The 16,013-nt window shown below is 39.6% G+C and overlaps 1 protein-coding gene across 2 annotated transcripts in view; it reads left to right on the forward strand.

Moving 5' to 3' along the window:
• TMEM135 (transmembrane protein 135) overlaps window positions 1-16,013 on the forward strand; it is a 188,237-nt gene that overhangs the window by 110,438 nt on the left and 61,786 nt on the right. For both annotated transcript variants that reach the window (XM_075080884.1, XM_075080891.1), the window contains one exon: window positions 12,929-12,975. In XM_075080884.1, coding sequence (XP_074936985.1) covers window positions 12,929-12,975 — 47 coding nt within the window. The remainder of the gene's footprint in view (window positions 1-12,928; window positions 12,976-16,013) is intronic.

Consider the following 16,013-nt stretch of genomic DNA (forward strand, 5'->3'; position numbering starts at 1 on the left):
ATTGTAGAGCTTTTTTGATTTCTGGGCTTAAGAAATGAGGATCATTTCAGCTAATGGGAGAAGACTGGCAAGAACAGATTTTGTGTGAAACAATTTCTGCTTCAAGTTTTTGAGAGAATATTATTTCCAGATAAAAATCTACACTGGCCAAAGTCAGGTTAGGAACACGTTTGTGCAACGAGAAGATGGTGAAAACAACACCAGAGAAAGTTGCAGTTGTCCAGAACTGGACGTTTTAAGTACAGGAAATTTACAGTTGAAATCACATTGATAAGGGAACCATGAATGCAAAAGGAAAGGAAAAATGAGGCAAGGCAACTAAATAACTCATGCAAAAGGTGATAAAACCAGGAACAGAAATTAGCCTTGGTGCTTACGAGTTAGAATTAGGAATTGAATGAGAATGAGATAACCTCTATGATTTGATATCATTGCACTTTTAATTACATTCACTTATATTCATTCCTTGGTTGTAAATACCCTGCAAAGTTATTTTACACTCAAAAAGTTGTAGCCAGGAAAGGCAAAATAGCTGCGAAATCCCTATAGAAATACCATAATACCCCAAAAAAAACCAACCTGACACAAAATCAAGCTTAATTATAGATACATGAAAGAGTGTCTATTTTATTTTTGTCAAAGTCGTTTGACCAGAAGCAGACGGGTGCAGACCACACAGTCTGTGAGGGTTAATCACCGAGATATTTTGCTCACTGGAAGTTACTGGGAATATTTGCATCTGCAGAAACAGTGATGAATGCAAGATTAAGTTATTGTTCAGGAGTGCAAATCAACTTTTGAAATCTGTTTGCATTCTAAAGTTTACTCCAACGTCTACATGACTGAATTGCAATTGTATTACTTTGGCACTAGTCGAAGCTGTTTATTATTGCATTAAAGGCATCATGTATATCTAGATTTGTTACATATGTGGCATTCTGTATTCCAAGCAATTAGACATTTTTCTCTCTAATTTGTGTTAATTTATCATCAATTTAGAAATAATCAGTAGGCAAATAGGTACATCTTTTTAACAGACTTCGGGAAATATTCGTTTCATAATGTAGTTCAAAAGAGTGTAACTCTATAGAGAGCCTGTATGCAAATGCAGTTTGCTAGGCTATTCTAGGATCTAGTACTTCAACTCACAGAAGGGTTGAGGTTGGAAGTCACCTCACGAGATCAGCTAGTCCAGCCTCCCTTCTCAAAGCACGGTCCACTGGAGCAGGTTGCTCAGGGCTTTGCCCGGTTGAGTTTTGAATACTTCCAAGGACGGCATCTTCGCTGAGCCTGACCACTCTCATCAGAAAAAAGTTATTTCTTAGATTTAAACAGATTTTCATGTATCTCGGCTTGCACCCGTTGCCTCCTTTCCTGTCACTGGGTGCTACTGAGAAGAGTCCAACTTAGTCTTCTTAGTTCTCCCCACCAAGAACATATTTATACACATTGCGAAGGTCTCTCCCAGTTATCTCAGCCTCTCCTCCGAGCCCTAGATCATCTTTGTGGTCCTTCGCTGGACTCTTTCTAGTATGCCCATATACATACACATATATATGCTTATATATTGATTTTCATGCTCATGAAGCTTGTTCTTCTCAAGGGTATTACCTATTAAAACATTAACTATATTAATTCTCTTTGTACACAGCATTTTTGATGAGATGCTGGTCAAAAACTTACTCCCCTAATTTTTGCTTCACTCCATAGTTTCAGAACATCCTTTGCTGGGAAGGGGAAGGTGTGTTTTGTTTTGTTAATAGATCTCTGAAGAATTTTACCAAATACCATAGGTGCCTGCACCAGTCTTTGCCACAATCAGCCTTGTTCGAGCTAGAGACTGTTTCCCTGTGAAAGGCAGAGAAACTTGAACTATTTTGGCTTCCGAGTGCCTGATCACCGTGACGGATTATGAGTGACCGTGTGACTCCACTTCGTGTCTAATCACTCTCACAGCGGGAAGGTATTGAGTTATTCTTGCGTCCTGCCTTACTGCGTGTCTGCCTTACTCCTGGTTCTCGGACAGAGGCAACCTGGGTATTTAAACAGAGCTGGACATATGTTTTTACTTGATAAATGTTTTGGATTTGTTTCATGGAGAATTCTCTATATTCCCTGCTTTGAAAAGCTCTGCCTAAGAAGGCTTTCTAGTTCACAAGCAAGAGGAAGCCTTTTAAGATAAAGGATTTCTTTTTTACCTATGCCTGTTTTTTCACATGAAAATTTATCATTAGTCAAATACTTGACTTTCAAAAACTTGTAGAGAAATTTTCTTGGTGAAAACTGTGACTATTGAAAAAAAATATGGTTAACGTAACTGCAAATATTCCCTGGTAATTAGAAAAGAACTATAAAATCTGCCAAGTGGCTGTTAGATATTCTCTTAAAACACAATAATGAAAATCAAGGTTTCAAAGGTCATCGAAGCACATGTCCACCCAGGCAGGCCTAATTCAGCAAGACTTGCCCTGCTAAGGGCGTGCTGATTTTCTCAAGAGGCCTCCAAAAACAAAGCAAATCTAGAAAACAAAAAAGCCTCTGTTTGAGGGGCTGAGTAGTAAAGTCGTGGTTGGGGGGCTTAAAGCTGAGCTATGTCAGGAAATGGGAAATGAACCAAAAATATGGCAGTGTCACGTTTAATACATTTCTTGTGGTTGTAAACCAAGAATTCACCATGCCTCATGGCAAAAATTGTCTCTTACAGGGACTAAACACTGAAGCTGATCATTTTTCCATTATTGGTCAGAATCCAATCATAACCTTTCAACAGCAATTGATTTGACAGAGTTTCTGTTCATGTTTGAATTTACTGATACCACGTATCAAGGTACAGTTTTAGGAGAAGGGCACTGGGTTGTGCGAGGCAGGGTGTGCAAGCACATGTGCCGCTGTGAGCAGAACATGGGCCACAGGTGGGACCGTGTTGCAGAAGCACCGAGCATGATCCTCCTAATGAACCACACCAAGCCTCTAGCTTTTGTGCTTTTTTCCTGGCAGCTGATAAATGCAAAATAAGGAAAAAAAGCTGCTACAAAAGGCTTGTGTTGAAGAAGAGACATCTACATGCTACTTTCAGAATATAAAGGTGATGATTACACCCCCCTCCTCCTTGATTCTGCTGTAGAGCCTTGGTGGTCAGAGCAGATGTGTCATTGACTTCAGTTAATCTGGGGGCATTTCATTTTAGTCCCAAGTAATAATAACTTAAAAATGAGCTGTCTTTAAGGCAGCATCATGTGTTTCAATTGTACTTATCCCCTTTAAACATAGGTTATGCACGTGAAACTCTGTGTGTCTCTACTGAGCAATTGAGTCCATAGTGTTATCCAACTAGGTGCATGGGGGGAAGAACCAAATTTGCTTAGTTTAAATGCACCTTACAATGGGGTGGAAGATCTTATTTTTTTAAGAGGGCGTTATCTTTAGAATATTTGTTGTGTTTCGTTCAGAGTATTTTGTTTCAGGAAGGTAGTTTCTTATTCGTGTGATATGTTGGCTGGAGTTTCCTGATGCTCTTTTCTTCCTCTTGTAACTATTACTAAGTCGGGTGAGTGTGTGTGTTTGGTTGTTTTGGGGTGGTTTTTTTTTTGTTTGATTTTTTTTTTTTTTAAATTCAGGGAAGAGCAACACTCCCAAATAATTTGATGTCTCTGTAGCCCTAATGTATTGTACTTACTGTCTATGTGTATGTATTTTTGCGCATGCGCTTTTTTTCCTAGTTAGATACTATTTGAAATAGAGCCTGGCCGTGTGGCAGCCTAACAGAATGATGTTTTTACTGCAGATAATTGAGGGTTTATGTTTTATAGCCTGGAATGTGACTTGGAGACCTGGGAGTACCAGAAGATACAGGATAGGACTGGAGGTGTGTCCCCGTTGCTCGGCGTCGGAGCCACCTGCCAGTTGTGTTCCAAAGGGTTGATTAGTTTGAGAAATGAGCACTGACCAGCTCTTCCAGTATGATATGCTGTAAAATAGCTCTTCTTCACTCTTTCAGGAAGGCGCAGTACTGAGGTACTGCTGTTTCATTTGTCAGTTACTTTTTTTTGTACTTCAGTCTCTCAAGTGTTGTGCGTCCTTGAAAGCCGTGGACTCTCATCAAGAGCTTTAAGAAAGGCTGTTCCATGGCTCTGCTGCAGTATGTTGTAGTGTTGTTTGCTGTGGTTAAGATAACATGAAAAACGGAGGGAAAGACCTGACAAGTATTTTTTGAGAAAACAGATGTAGGGTGTGGAAGTGTTTAACTATATATGAAGTTTGTGAACTAGAAAATTAAGGGTCTGATTTTCTTTTACTCTTCCATACTCTTCTGAGACTGGCAGGTGCTCTCTGTCTTGGCTCAGTTACCTTCTGCATTTGCTAATTGTAATTGTTTAATCATGATCAAACAACAGTGCTTTAACATGAATCTGTATAATCTCTTGTTTAATAACTCATACTAGTGTTTCTTTTGATCTTATCACTCTAGAGACTGCTTGAGGCTTGCTGGCAGAAAAAAATCAGGGCGTGTCTAACAGCTGAAGTGGTGTAGGTGTAGCTAAATTGGCCCAGTGCCTAATAAGGATCTGACAAATTGTTCTCTACATTTTTATAAAGCCTGTCAATTTTAAAGCATCTGCATTGTCGTGTTGCTTCAGAAGTTACTTAATTTCAACTAGAAAAATAATCATTAGGTGGATAACCAAGGTTATGACAAGAGTTTTTGCCCATACTTTTGATATAGCTCATGAAATTCTCCCCAGATATGGTGGATTTCAAGTAGGGAAGGTTTTGATTTAACACGGTTTACTATAGAAAGAAGGTAAAACATTGCATAGGTTGAAACGTCCAGAGAGAGATGGTTCCATTTTAGGATTATCAATCAGCATGTGTCTTTTGGGATCACTAGAAATTTCAGCTTGGTAAAAGAGAACCACCATTTTCCATAAGTCATTATGCTTTTATACAAAACCAGATTATCTGTTTTCACCATGAAATACCTTTATATCTTTGTTATAAAACTTCAATAATGACATTTTTGCACAGGAACTGTGTGACTTCTTTAATAAGCAGTGGCAACACTGGGAATCAGCTCATTTTTGCTATTCACTGCAGTTCTCAGGAATTGAAAATAAGGGATATTATAAAGATTACTACTTAAATGGGAATTGGGGAGGGGAAAGGAGATCACAATTTTTTAACTGGTGTGTAAAACAGAAGAGATGGTATATGACTTCAGAGTAACCAGACTGTGCCAAACTTTGTCTGTAGATAGTTGTACCCAGCAGGTACTGACAGTAATATTTGACTACAGTGCCTGTGGTTTGTTAGGTCTGGTTAGATCTTGGCCTTGGGGTACTGATCGTTCCAGACCTGTACATGCTTGAGGAAACTCAGAGTGCTTTGCATTCCCTGTTGGCTCCTTCTGTCTCCATGGGGGATTGAACTATAAGGATTTTGTGGCTAAATACAGGGATTAGTAATTCAAAACACCCTGGCCCTGTCTAAGGGACTATTTGGTCCTCTGAGGTGCCATCTGTGAGACGGAGAGAGGAACGAGGGACTCTGAGACACAGAAAGCTGGATGGTTGCGATAGTGCTGGAGCTGCTGCAGATTCGGGAGTATATTTTCCCTTTGGGTGTATATTTTTTGGGTGTATATATTGGGTGTATATTTGGGTGTATATTTTCCCTTTCACTACAGACTTGATAAGCCATTTGACAGATCCAAAGGATGTATTATATTTAATACTGAAATTTAAATAAAGAGCAAAGGATTCAGAAGCTTTTGCTGAGGTGTGTACAAATGCATGTTTCAGTATAGGTAGCGCCTTCACAAAATACACATGAGAATAATACTGTTTTCATGAATGCTGACACCACAGGAGACTGTTATAATCGTCCAGCCATTTACTGGCCAAGGCTGGCCAGTGAACCTCACCACATTGTGCATCGAGTTACAACTCCTGGTACACAAAACAGTCTAATCATATTTGGTTAATTAATCTTACCAACCGGAGAAAAAGTTGCCATCTTACTAGTCTGAATTTGGCAGACTTCAGGTTCTCACCATCATATGTTTTTTTCTGACAAACTGAAGTCTTCACTCATCCAGGCTCTGGCAGTGAGACTCCAGCCACCTCCTCGTCTTCTCTTGAATAACCCAAAAGCATTGAGATACTGGCATCGTTAGTTTTCTTGAAAGTCGTGTATTCTGGGCATTGAATTGCTCTTTGTAGCTGCCTCTTCTGGAGTTTTTTAGTTCTCTAGCTGGTGAGAATAAAGTTATGCTGGCGTTGCTCTCAGGAGAATCCACTGTCCTAGCAGTCTGAGAGGTGGGAATAAGTGATGGGGGGCACGATAAAACCTCCCCAGGTGATTTTTTTTCTCACTTGGGGCAATAAACAGAGTCCTAAGGCGGAGAGTGGAAGAACAGCTAGGAACTAGTTTGGTGCTCAGGAAAGCCACTTGCCAAACCCATCACTGTTCTAACGTAGTAGTAAGTGGCTGCTACAGCCTCCCTCTGCACCGTGTCGGAGCGTAAGTGGTGCTTATAGCAGTGAACTCCGGCGGCATAGCTGACGCTATTAGCAGCTCATGGCTTTAGGGCTGCAGTCCTGCCCTTTAGTCCCACACAGGTGAAGATGTAGGTGTCATATCTAAGAACTGCCTTGTCAGCTATGGTGACTAATTCCATCAGGTAATTATTTACTGTGATAATTTTTATTGCCTGGGGCATTAAGTAATGCTAACAAGTAACTACTGGCATTAGTAAGAGTGATCATCAGAGCAGTTTTCAAGTGGATGCACATAATGAAACTTGACACCTATTTTCACATAACTTCTTTTTATATGACTTTTGGTATCTCTGTCTAATTAATTGGAAGGATTCTGTGATTTCCATCCACTTTACCTACTCTAAAATTAAAGACAGTTTTATGCATTATAACCAGATACTTTATTATTGGAAAAGAATAGCATATCAATTTTATAAAGACAATTCATTGATTCGGACACTACAGTTTACATTATGTGCAGGTAGAAAAGACATATTCCATGCACATTCATTTCTTTGATCTTGGGAGTACAAGGCCATTGCATTAATCTGCATGTCTAGTTCCATTATTTTAATTTTTTTTTTTATTAGATGGGAGCTTGCTTAAGAGATAATATTTGTGATAAGAGCTGTAGAAATAATTTTTATTGGAGCAGTAATGTGTCTTGAAATAATATTCAGGAACCACAACCATCAGCTGAAAAATTCCTATGACTTAAACCAAAAAATAATTATAGTGCTTTTTGTGTAGGTCTGTGGATTTAGAGGTAAACTGAGGTTTGTCTCAGTCGACCAAGTAACACATATCACAAAATAATAGTAAGTCCACCTCCCCTTCTTTGTAACTTTTGGAACAAATTGGCTCAAGTAATAATTATTGGAGGGACTTCTTTTAACTGACCTGCTAGTCAAATGTTGTCAGGGTTTTTAATTTTCCGTGATTTTTACCAATAAAATTTTCCTCGGACAGACTTTAACTTGACAGTTCTTTTTTCTGTAGCATTCAGCCTTCGAGAACGAGGAGTAGTAACTTTTTTATCATTGAGTGTGGATGTAGTTCTCACATGCATTGTGAAGTGGTTGATCGAGAAGGTGATGGTTTTCAGCCTTTGTGAATACACTTGAAGTCAAGTGTTAATGTGGCAGTGGTTGAAACAGCCTCAGGTCTTCTGTGAGCTGGATTTAACACTATTCGGTGTTGAACCGTAGCTCCAACACTCCAAATGCTTCTACCAAATGCTTCCAAATGCTGATACTGCTGATCGGTCCCTCTTTCCTCCTCCTGTCTTCATTTACGTAGATTACGTGTCTCTTCAGTGCTTTTGCTTCTTAGTTACAAGACCTATGTTACTTTATCACAGACTTCAGTCCTACTCTTTATTCTGGCTGTATGGGAGAACCTGCAGCCTCTGATCAGAGACTTTTTTTACCCCAGGAAATCTGACTGTAATGAAAATGCTTAAAGATGATACACATAACCTTAGGATTAGGTAATTCACATGAAAACTCAAAATACATGAGACTCGAGTAGTTTTAATAGTCTTGTCAATGTTATTTTTCTTTTCTCTGGTCCAAGATTTCTATCTGCCTGTGAGGGCAAGTTCTCTGTGAGCTGCTGGTGTTACTGGAGCTGCTGGTAACTGCTTTCAGGCAGAGCTTTTTTTGTGCTCAAAACTGAGAACTGCTGAATGTTGCTTCGTGATACTGTTTATATGAGGGCTGAGCTTTCTTGGAAAAAAAAAAAGAAAAATGGCTTTGTCGGCCAACAGAGATCTGGAAAAATTACCTCTTTAAGTTTTGCAGCATGTTTCCTCTTTATTTATTAAGGTTTAGTATAGTACAGTAAAGTATAACATAATCAATTAAATTGCAGGGCTCACCTTACACACCAAGTGTGCTAACCTGTCCTGGAGCACAGGGGTTTTGCCTTGTAACCTGTGCACGTCTCTCTAACAATGTTCAAATATTTAGCGTGTATCATTGTCATTAGAAACATGTAGGTTGTTTGCTTTTTTGTGTCTGTTTTAGTTGGAAAGTTTCAAGGTCTGTGTGTTGCCAGGCACGATTTGTTGACCTTGTATCGTAAGCCAAAAAGTGATGAACTCTGCAAGAAAAATCCCAAATGAGACTTCCTGCTTACTAGATCTTAAGGCTTAAATTCACTCAATATTTACAATTATATTTCTGTAGGCCTTAGTATTTGTTCTCTTTTTTTGGTATAGTTGGTTTTAAATCTAAAATAGGTATTGTGTATTGTACTGAGTATGCCACAAAAAAATTCTGTAGGACGGGGAAAAGTTGAATAAAGGCTTATTTTGAAAGTGGCTTAATTTTGGAGCACAGTGACCATTTGCCTTCTATTTCTTGGTGCTGTGATAAGACGATGATGACTGGGCTTTCCACATCAGGCTCTGCATTTAATGTAAAAAGTCTGGATTTAGCTGCACGTCTTTCTGTCCTTCAGTTGTGTGAATGTTGGGAGAGACAGTGTGAAACGTGCCCAGAGCACTGCTAGGAGGTGTTTGCTGATTTTAAACACCTCTGATAAAGGAGATTCCACAATCTCACAGGCAGCTATTTCTAGTTTATCACTACCCTGTAGAGAGACCTCTTCCTAATATCTAACCTACGTTGTCTTCGCTGTAGATTTAGCTGTCTTCCTCCTCCTGTACTCGATGAGACAGATTTGTCAGTATACGATAATTCCATGAATATAGTTGTCATGTTTGTCACCAGCTACCTCTTTTTTAGTTTAAGCAGTTGCCCGACAGTTGAACCCTGCATGCCTGTTATTTTCATTGTGCTCTTCTGGACTGTCTTGTTTTGTCTATGCTTTTCTTTAACAGTAGTGCCCAATGCTGTATTTTGGGGTGTTGCTAGGATGAGGTCATTAGTGTAATGCAGCGCTATGTTTTACCTCCTCTGCTTCTAAAAAAGTCTGTGATATTTTCCAGCGCTTTCCGCAGCATTGCATTGCTGGTGCCTATTTATTTGCTATCTGTGGAATTTGTTATACTCGTGTACTGCCCACACAGTTGTTTCTTGTCAGGGTTTTTATGTATGTGATTTCTCCTGCCAGCTACTTCATATTTGTTTTTATTGAATTTCATCTTGTTGACTTTGGGCAATTAAATCACTTTGCGTGAAGACCTGGCCTCTAAAGGGTTTTGTGAATTTGTAACGTAATCTCTGTTCCATCATTCAAATCATTACTGAAGAGGGAAGCAAAACCTCTTTGGTGACCTCAGTTAAAGTGCCTTATAGTTTGATAATAATGAACCGCTAACTATTAGAGTTTTGTCCTGTCGTGTTCTTGAGCAGCTGTGCCACCTACTCAATTAACATATGCAACTGTCACAAAGGTGTGTTAAAGTTGAGATAAATTACACTTGCTTCTTTCCTTAAAACATCTGTCAAAGCAGAAAATTACAGTAGTTTTAATTTACTTCTTTATTGTGTTGGTTGTTTCTTATCATCTTGCTATCTCTATGCTTATAAACTGGCTGTTTCACATAATTTATTCTAGTATAGTTGTGGGTTGTTTTAGAAGTGACCTGGCTGGCCATCTCACATTCCCTGAACTTCTCATTTACAAAAATCGGTACCAGTTCCCTCTTTTCCACCTGGCCAAGGTCTTCCACATCTTATGTTTTTAAGTTCTGGAAGACTTCTGGTAATTACAGAGGTTGATTAAGCAAGTTCTTAGAGTACTTTAAGTTGCCCAGATTTTGCCAAAATAGAGTACAGATTATAGACAAATTGATGATAGGTGGATGGTGAGGTAGACTGAAAACTTGCTAGGCTGAACTGACAGGCTGGAAGGGTTGTGATCAGTAGCACAAAGTCCGGTGGGAGGCCAGTCACAGGCGGGGTACCCCAGGCGTCCGTACGGGGGGTCAGCAGCATCTTCATTAATGGCCCGGATGAGTGGACAGGAGGCTGCACCCTCAGGAGGATTGCAGATGATACAAAACGGGGAGGAGCTGTTGCTGCACCAGGTAGTTGTGCTGCCATCCAGAAGAACCTCAGCAGACTGGAGAAATGAGCTGACAGGAACTTCATGAGGTTCAACAAAGGGAATTGCCCAGTCCTGCCCCTGGGGAGGAATAACCTCAGGCACCACTCTATGCTGGGGGCCTCTGGAAAGCAGCTTTGCAGAAAGGAACCTGGGAGTCCTGGTGGGCACCAAGCTGAACGTGAGCCAGCAAGAAGCCCTCCCAGCAAAGGAGGCCACCAGGCTCCTGGGCTGCGTTGGAAGAAGCGTTGTCACCAGGTTGAGGGAGGTGATCCTTCCCCTCTACTCAGCCCTGGTGAGACAGATATGGAGTGCCGTGTCCAGTGCTGGGCTTCCCAGTAAAAGAGAGACATAAACATAGTGAAGGGCCACAAAGACAACTAAGGGCTTGGAGCATCTGTCATACAAGGAGAGGCTGAGAGAGCTGAGGTTTAGCCTGGAGAAGAGAGAGCTTGGAGGGAATCTCAGTGATATACACATGTGTACTTGTTAGCTTATTACCGAACTCATTTAAGAAAAGAAAAAAGGGAAGGAAACAGACTATTTAATGGAATGGTTTTTAATATGCAAAGGCATCATCTCCCTTCCCGTCCCCCCCCAGCTGTTTTTTTGCCGTTTCTCACTTATTTCTCATAATCATTGCTTGGACTGTCAAGGCTTCTTGTCCCTTCTGTCTCCCAGAAATGGCACCCAAAGAATTGATGGTTGTGGTTATTGTTTGAATATTAATTATGGTTTGAACTTTGGAGGGTTAGGACAGATCTTTTAAAGTAGAACTCAGGTTTAAATGTAAGTCTGATTTTGCTGCTAGTTTGAACTGAAATATATTTGTCCTCACTTTACCCTAATGATTTCAGATAAAATTATTTCAGATGTTCACATTTTTGATGCAGAATAATAGAAGACAATAGTACTAGTGAACAAAAAAGTGAAGAAATGGGTAGTTTACACAGTAAGCATTATAATGTCTTGTGGGACCTAATTTTAAGTCACATGTCAGAGGACTTGGAAAAGGGAAATAATCTCATTGTAAGAATTTTTTTTCCTCTGAAAGGAATTGTAAAATTTTCCTATACAAATTTTTATCATACTTTCTGGTCTATGTCAACAGGCAGCAGCCCGCTATTCTATGTGTTTATAACCTTAAAATATGCACTGCTGCCAGCATTTCCATTTCTCTTCACTTAAGCTATCATCATCAAAACTTCTTGAACCCTTGAAAGTAAGCGCAAGTGTTTTCTGAAAGACTTCCAATTTTCCTGTTAGGTTTTTGCCTCCTGAATGATGGTATGAACATGGCCAGTGTATCTAGAAAAAAAAGAGTATTTTCTTGCTCTCCAGCTGTACCTGGCAAAGATGGCATGGATTAAGGCAGGTTATGAATTTAATGCATGGCATAGCTGTTCCTGAAACAGCTGTATGCGCAAGCAATTCTCAGTCACGGTACAACGGCTTGCTGGTATCTCAAGGAGGGTAGCTTCATCCTTTCTCCCCTTCTCTACTCCTGGCCCCCCTCCATCCCTTTTGCCTGTGCTTGCCCTGGTGTTTTTATACCCTTCCAGTGATCTCCTTATCTCACCAAATTGGCAGAAAACTCTGCAAAGTTTTGATTTACTATTTTTTTCCTCCTTCCGTTCGTTTTCTTCAGCATTTTTGAGTCACTGTGCAGCTGGTAAGGAGGAGGTAAGAGCAGTGAGCTGGGAGCAGAGGGGATGGGAGGAAGAAAGACGTTCCCTTCTCTGTGCTGGAGAGCTGCTCTTTGCTTACTGACTCTTTTATAATCTAGGCCAACACCAGATTATTCCAGTGGGTTGGTGATAACATGAAGGTAAACTACTAGAACCAATACACTCACTTGGGAATAGAATTACCTACTCTCAAACTTGCTAGAAAGTGGTTAAGTAGAAGCAGCTGTCTTTGCAGATGTCTTAAATGTCCTGCCTTTTAAACTGAAACTAGCAATGTGATATTGGAATAAATTACAAAAGCAAAGACTGTCGAAAGATAATGTTTAAATTTCTTTTCTATTGCTTTATTGATTTCACTATATTGTTTTATATTTTTTCCTATTCTATTATTTTATTATTTTACTATTATTTTATTCCAGACTATTTTAAGTGGCATCATTTGCTGTGTCTGTTGTCCCACTACCCTGGTCTGGATTTCATTTTTTTGTTTTAACTTTGACAGGAACAGCTCAAAGTCCACTAGAAAAAGGAGAATCATGTTTGGTGGATTCAGACAAGCTTTCATTCTGGCCCACCAAGCGCATAAATAAAGTGTAACTTTTATAGTAACAGTTGTAAAATCTTCACGATCCAGAACGTGCAGTAGTAGTGTGATGTTTTATGTAATAACACTCTTTCTCCTTCTTGTAGGTCCTTTTGTTCTGCATCACAGCTGCTCTGTTCATGTTCTTTTTCAGGTATGTTGCTAGTATATCTGTTTATGTTCATAAAGATTATTTTAAACAGCATTTCTACAAGCTTACCTGATTCTTGGTATTAATCTGGAAACTTGTATATTTTTGATTCAAGCTTTCTGAATGGAGTAGAGTGCTTCCATGGCATTAAAAACCTAGTGCCGTCAGCATAATTGGGCTAAAATGGGAAATGCTGAGGTAAATGCTTTAAATCATCTGGAGATTATACTGATTACTTAAGGAGCCTCCTCTCATCTCATAATTAAGACCCTGGAGATCTAACATTACATAGTATGAAAATGGCTGAAATACAGCTTTTCATATATGTTCTTAAATAGCTTATGACAGGGAACATAACATTTTTTTCTTCTGGTGAAAATAGAGAACAGGAAGATGAGATTTTATAGTCTTAAATATTTGACATATGTGCAGGTGCAACTCCCTTCTTTTAATTTTACAATAAACTAGTTTCACGTACGTTTTCACAAGTTATCCGTTGTAGTCCTTTTTTAAAACATACAGTAGCAGGTTGGATGAGACACCCGTTTTAATAACTTCTTTCTCTGTTGGTTTGCAAGATGTATGTTATACGTCATTTACCTCATCATTGTTTCCCTTCTAAACACCAGACCTCTCAAATCTTCTGTGTTATAGCTCAAGCTGGTAAGTTGCTTGCTAAAGTAACCTTTGACTACAACCCTTTGACTTAGAATTTTCTGTGGCATCTAGCCATCTCTGGTTCTTCGAGCCATATGATCCCCTGGTAATTGCAAAACTCTGGAAGCTGCAACTTGTTTTTTTTTTCATAATTTCATTAGTTACGAATTACTTAAGGATATTGTCCAAGAGCAGTCTGTGGATAGGGGAGAGCTGTTAATTTAAAGGATTCTAAGAAGCGTTTCTCCTTTCACCTACCATCCATTTAGACCCTTGCATCGGCAGTCTTCTCTTCACTCTATTTTCTTCTACTTCCCAGAGTCATGGTGTAACAGCCTCGGAGAATTTGACAGGTGAGGTTGAAGGTAGACACCTGTCCGTATGAATGCTGATTAAACCAAGTCATAACAGTGAAATGCTGGTCAAAGCTAAAAATGTTGTGTGATTTTGGAGGAAGCTGGTTGTCTTCTGTCTGTGTCTTTGGTAATGAAGCAGTGTTTTAGAGACAACCTGGAAGTTAAGTGAGAGCTGACCAGAGCCCGGAGGTATTTGGTGAATTCCTCCCTGACCTGACACAGTAACCCGGACAATTGAATGGGCCCCAAACCACTTTCTCTTCTAAAATTAGTCCCTCCATGCCAGGGTTGATGGATATCCTGCTGAGCAGTCATCAGCAACATTTAATTCCTTTGTCTCTGGTGGTATAACAGAAGAGTTAAAATACAGGACCAGGAGGCTGTAGGTCCATTAGTTTAATTCTCAGGGGGAAAAAAAAATCAAAACAATTTTTGTAAGCACAAACAAAAACATTAGATCAGAGTAGATTTATCAAAAAATAATTATGATGGACTGATTTATCATCTTTTTTCTTTCTGAGTGTAATCGGCATTGTGATTAGAACTTCTTCACAGTGATTCTATGTGGTACTTTCCTAAAGTAACCAGGTATAGATGGTCTGTGTGAAAATACCTTTGGGTAAGCACAGAACCCCCAGGATATGTGGACAGAGCTGTTGTCAGAGGTTGACTGTCAGACAGAGGATGTATTGACTGTGTTGACAAGCACCTACCAGGGTCCTCCTTTGCTTAATATTTTTATATTTAAATAATGACAAAGGTAACAGTGGAAATGGTTGTTGCACGTGTAGGTAAAACTGCTGGATGGGAACTGCAAACTGGAGGTATGATTTGAAAAACTCTAAAGCTGCTTAGTAATGACGCGGTTGAGGGAATACACTTCCAGGTGAGGAGCCATGGAGAATCAAATGGACTGGGAGCAGTTCACTGAAAAAAGACCCAACAGTAGTTGTCACACTCTGCCAGCTGAGTGTAAGTCAACAATGTCACATTCTTGTAACGAGGGAAACGTGATGGGATGGATAGAGCTTATGAGGTACATAAAGTTGTTTTTTTGTTGTGTTTAAAGTTAGAGAAGTTCTCAGTACATTTTTCTGTCCCTTTTGATTATTATACACCAAGAAGAATATGGAAAAGGCAGAAAAACCTCAGAGTTTCTCCTCCAGTGGTCTGGAGTTTGGAAAACATGATTTGTTTAAAAGTCTGGATTGTGGTTGTTTTATTTAAAAAAAAAAACAGAAATAAGGGATGGAGTAACTGTCTTCATGTATGTACAAGACTGCTGTAAAGAGTAAGAGAATAAAGTCTGTTCTTGCTGGCTGTGAAAGAAAGGATAAGAGATAACAGAGCAAGACATTTTTTCATACAATCATAAATCACAGCATGGATGAATTCACTTAAATAATGAGGAAGGAAATCTTAAGAAGCGCTGAAAAGATTCCCCGGCAAGGCTACAGATTGTGTATCCTTTTAGATCGGTAGGAACAGATTTTAGGCAACACACGTATTACCACTTAGAGAAAGGAATATTTGACTTCCTCAGTCTCTTCCACTTTTTGCTGCACATCAGTGTTGTCATATTATGGAATATTTGTTGTGATAAGCTGTTAGAAACAGTGGCTAGTAAGGTCTTTGGAGGAGGATAACCTTGCTGTGCTTTGTTGAATGCAACTTGAAAGGTATAGCTGGTAAAAAGTTCCAAATTACAGCTCTGTGCCGTAGAAATCACCATGTCCTGAGAACACACGGAGTGGAGACAGGAGGGCACGCAAAGGCAGGGAACGTGTCAGCTGTCCAGGCGGGCAGGGGCTTCTCTGAAAATTAGTAGAGGGAGAAAAGTGACTCTTCTGCCACACTGAATTAAAGTGTTCTTCCACAATTTCTACTTATAGAAATAGGATAGGAGAGGAACAACTACTCAGGGAGAAGACAGATGACAGAGAGGTCACTTGATCAGTGCTCAGAGTTTTTGTCCAGTTTGTCTGGACTGGGATTGTGAGTTGGTCATTGTCTTATCCCTTAAGTGAC

Source organism: Phalacrocorax aristotelis, chromosome 1 (genome assembly GCF_949628215.1).
Source record: "Phalacrocorax aristotelis chromosome 1, bGulAri2.1, whole genome shotgun sequence".
In the NCBI taxonomy this organism is placed as follows: domain Eukaryota; kingdom Metazoa; phylum Chordata; class Aves; order Suliformes; family Phalacrocoracidae; genus Phalacrocorax; species Phalacrocorax aristotelis.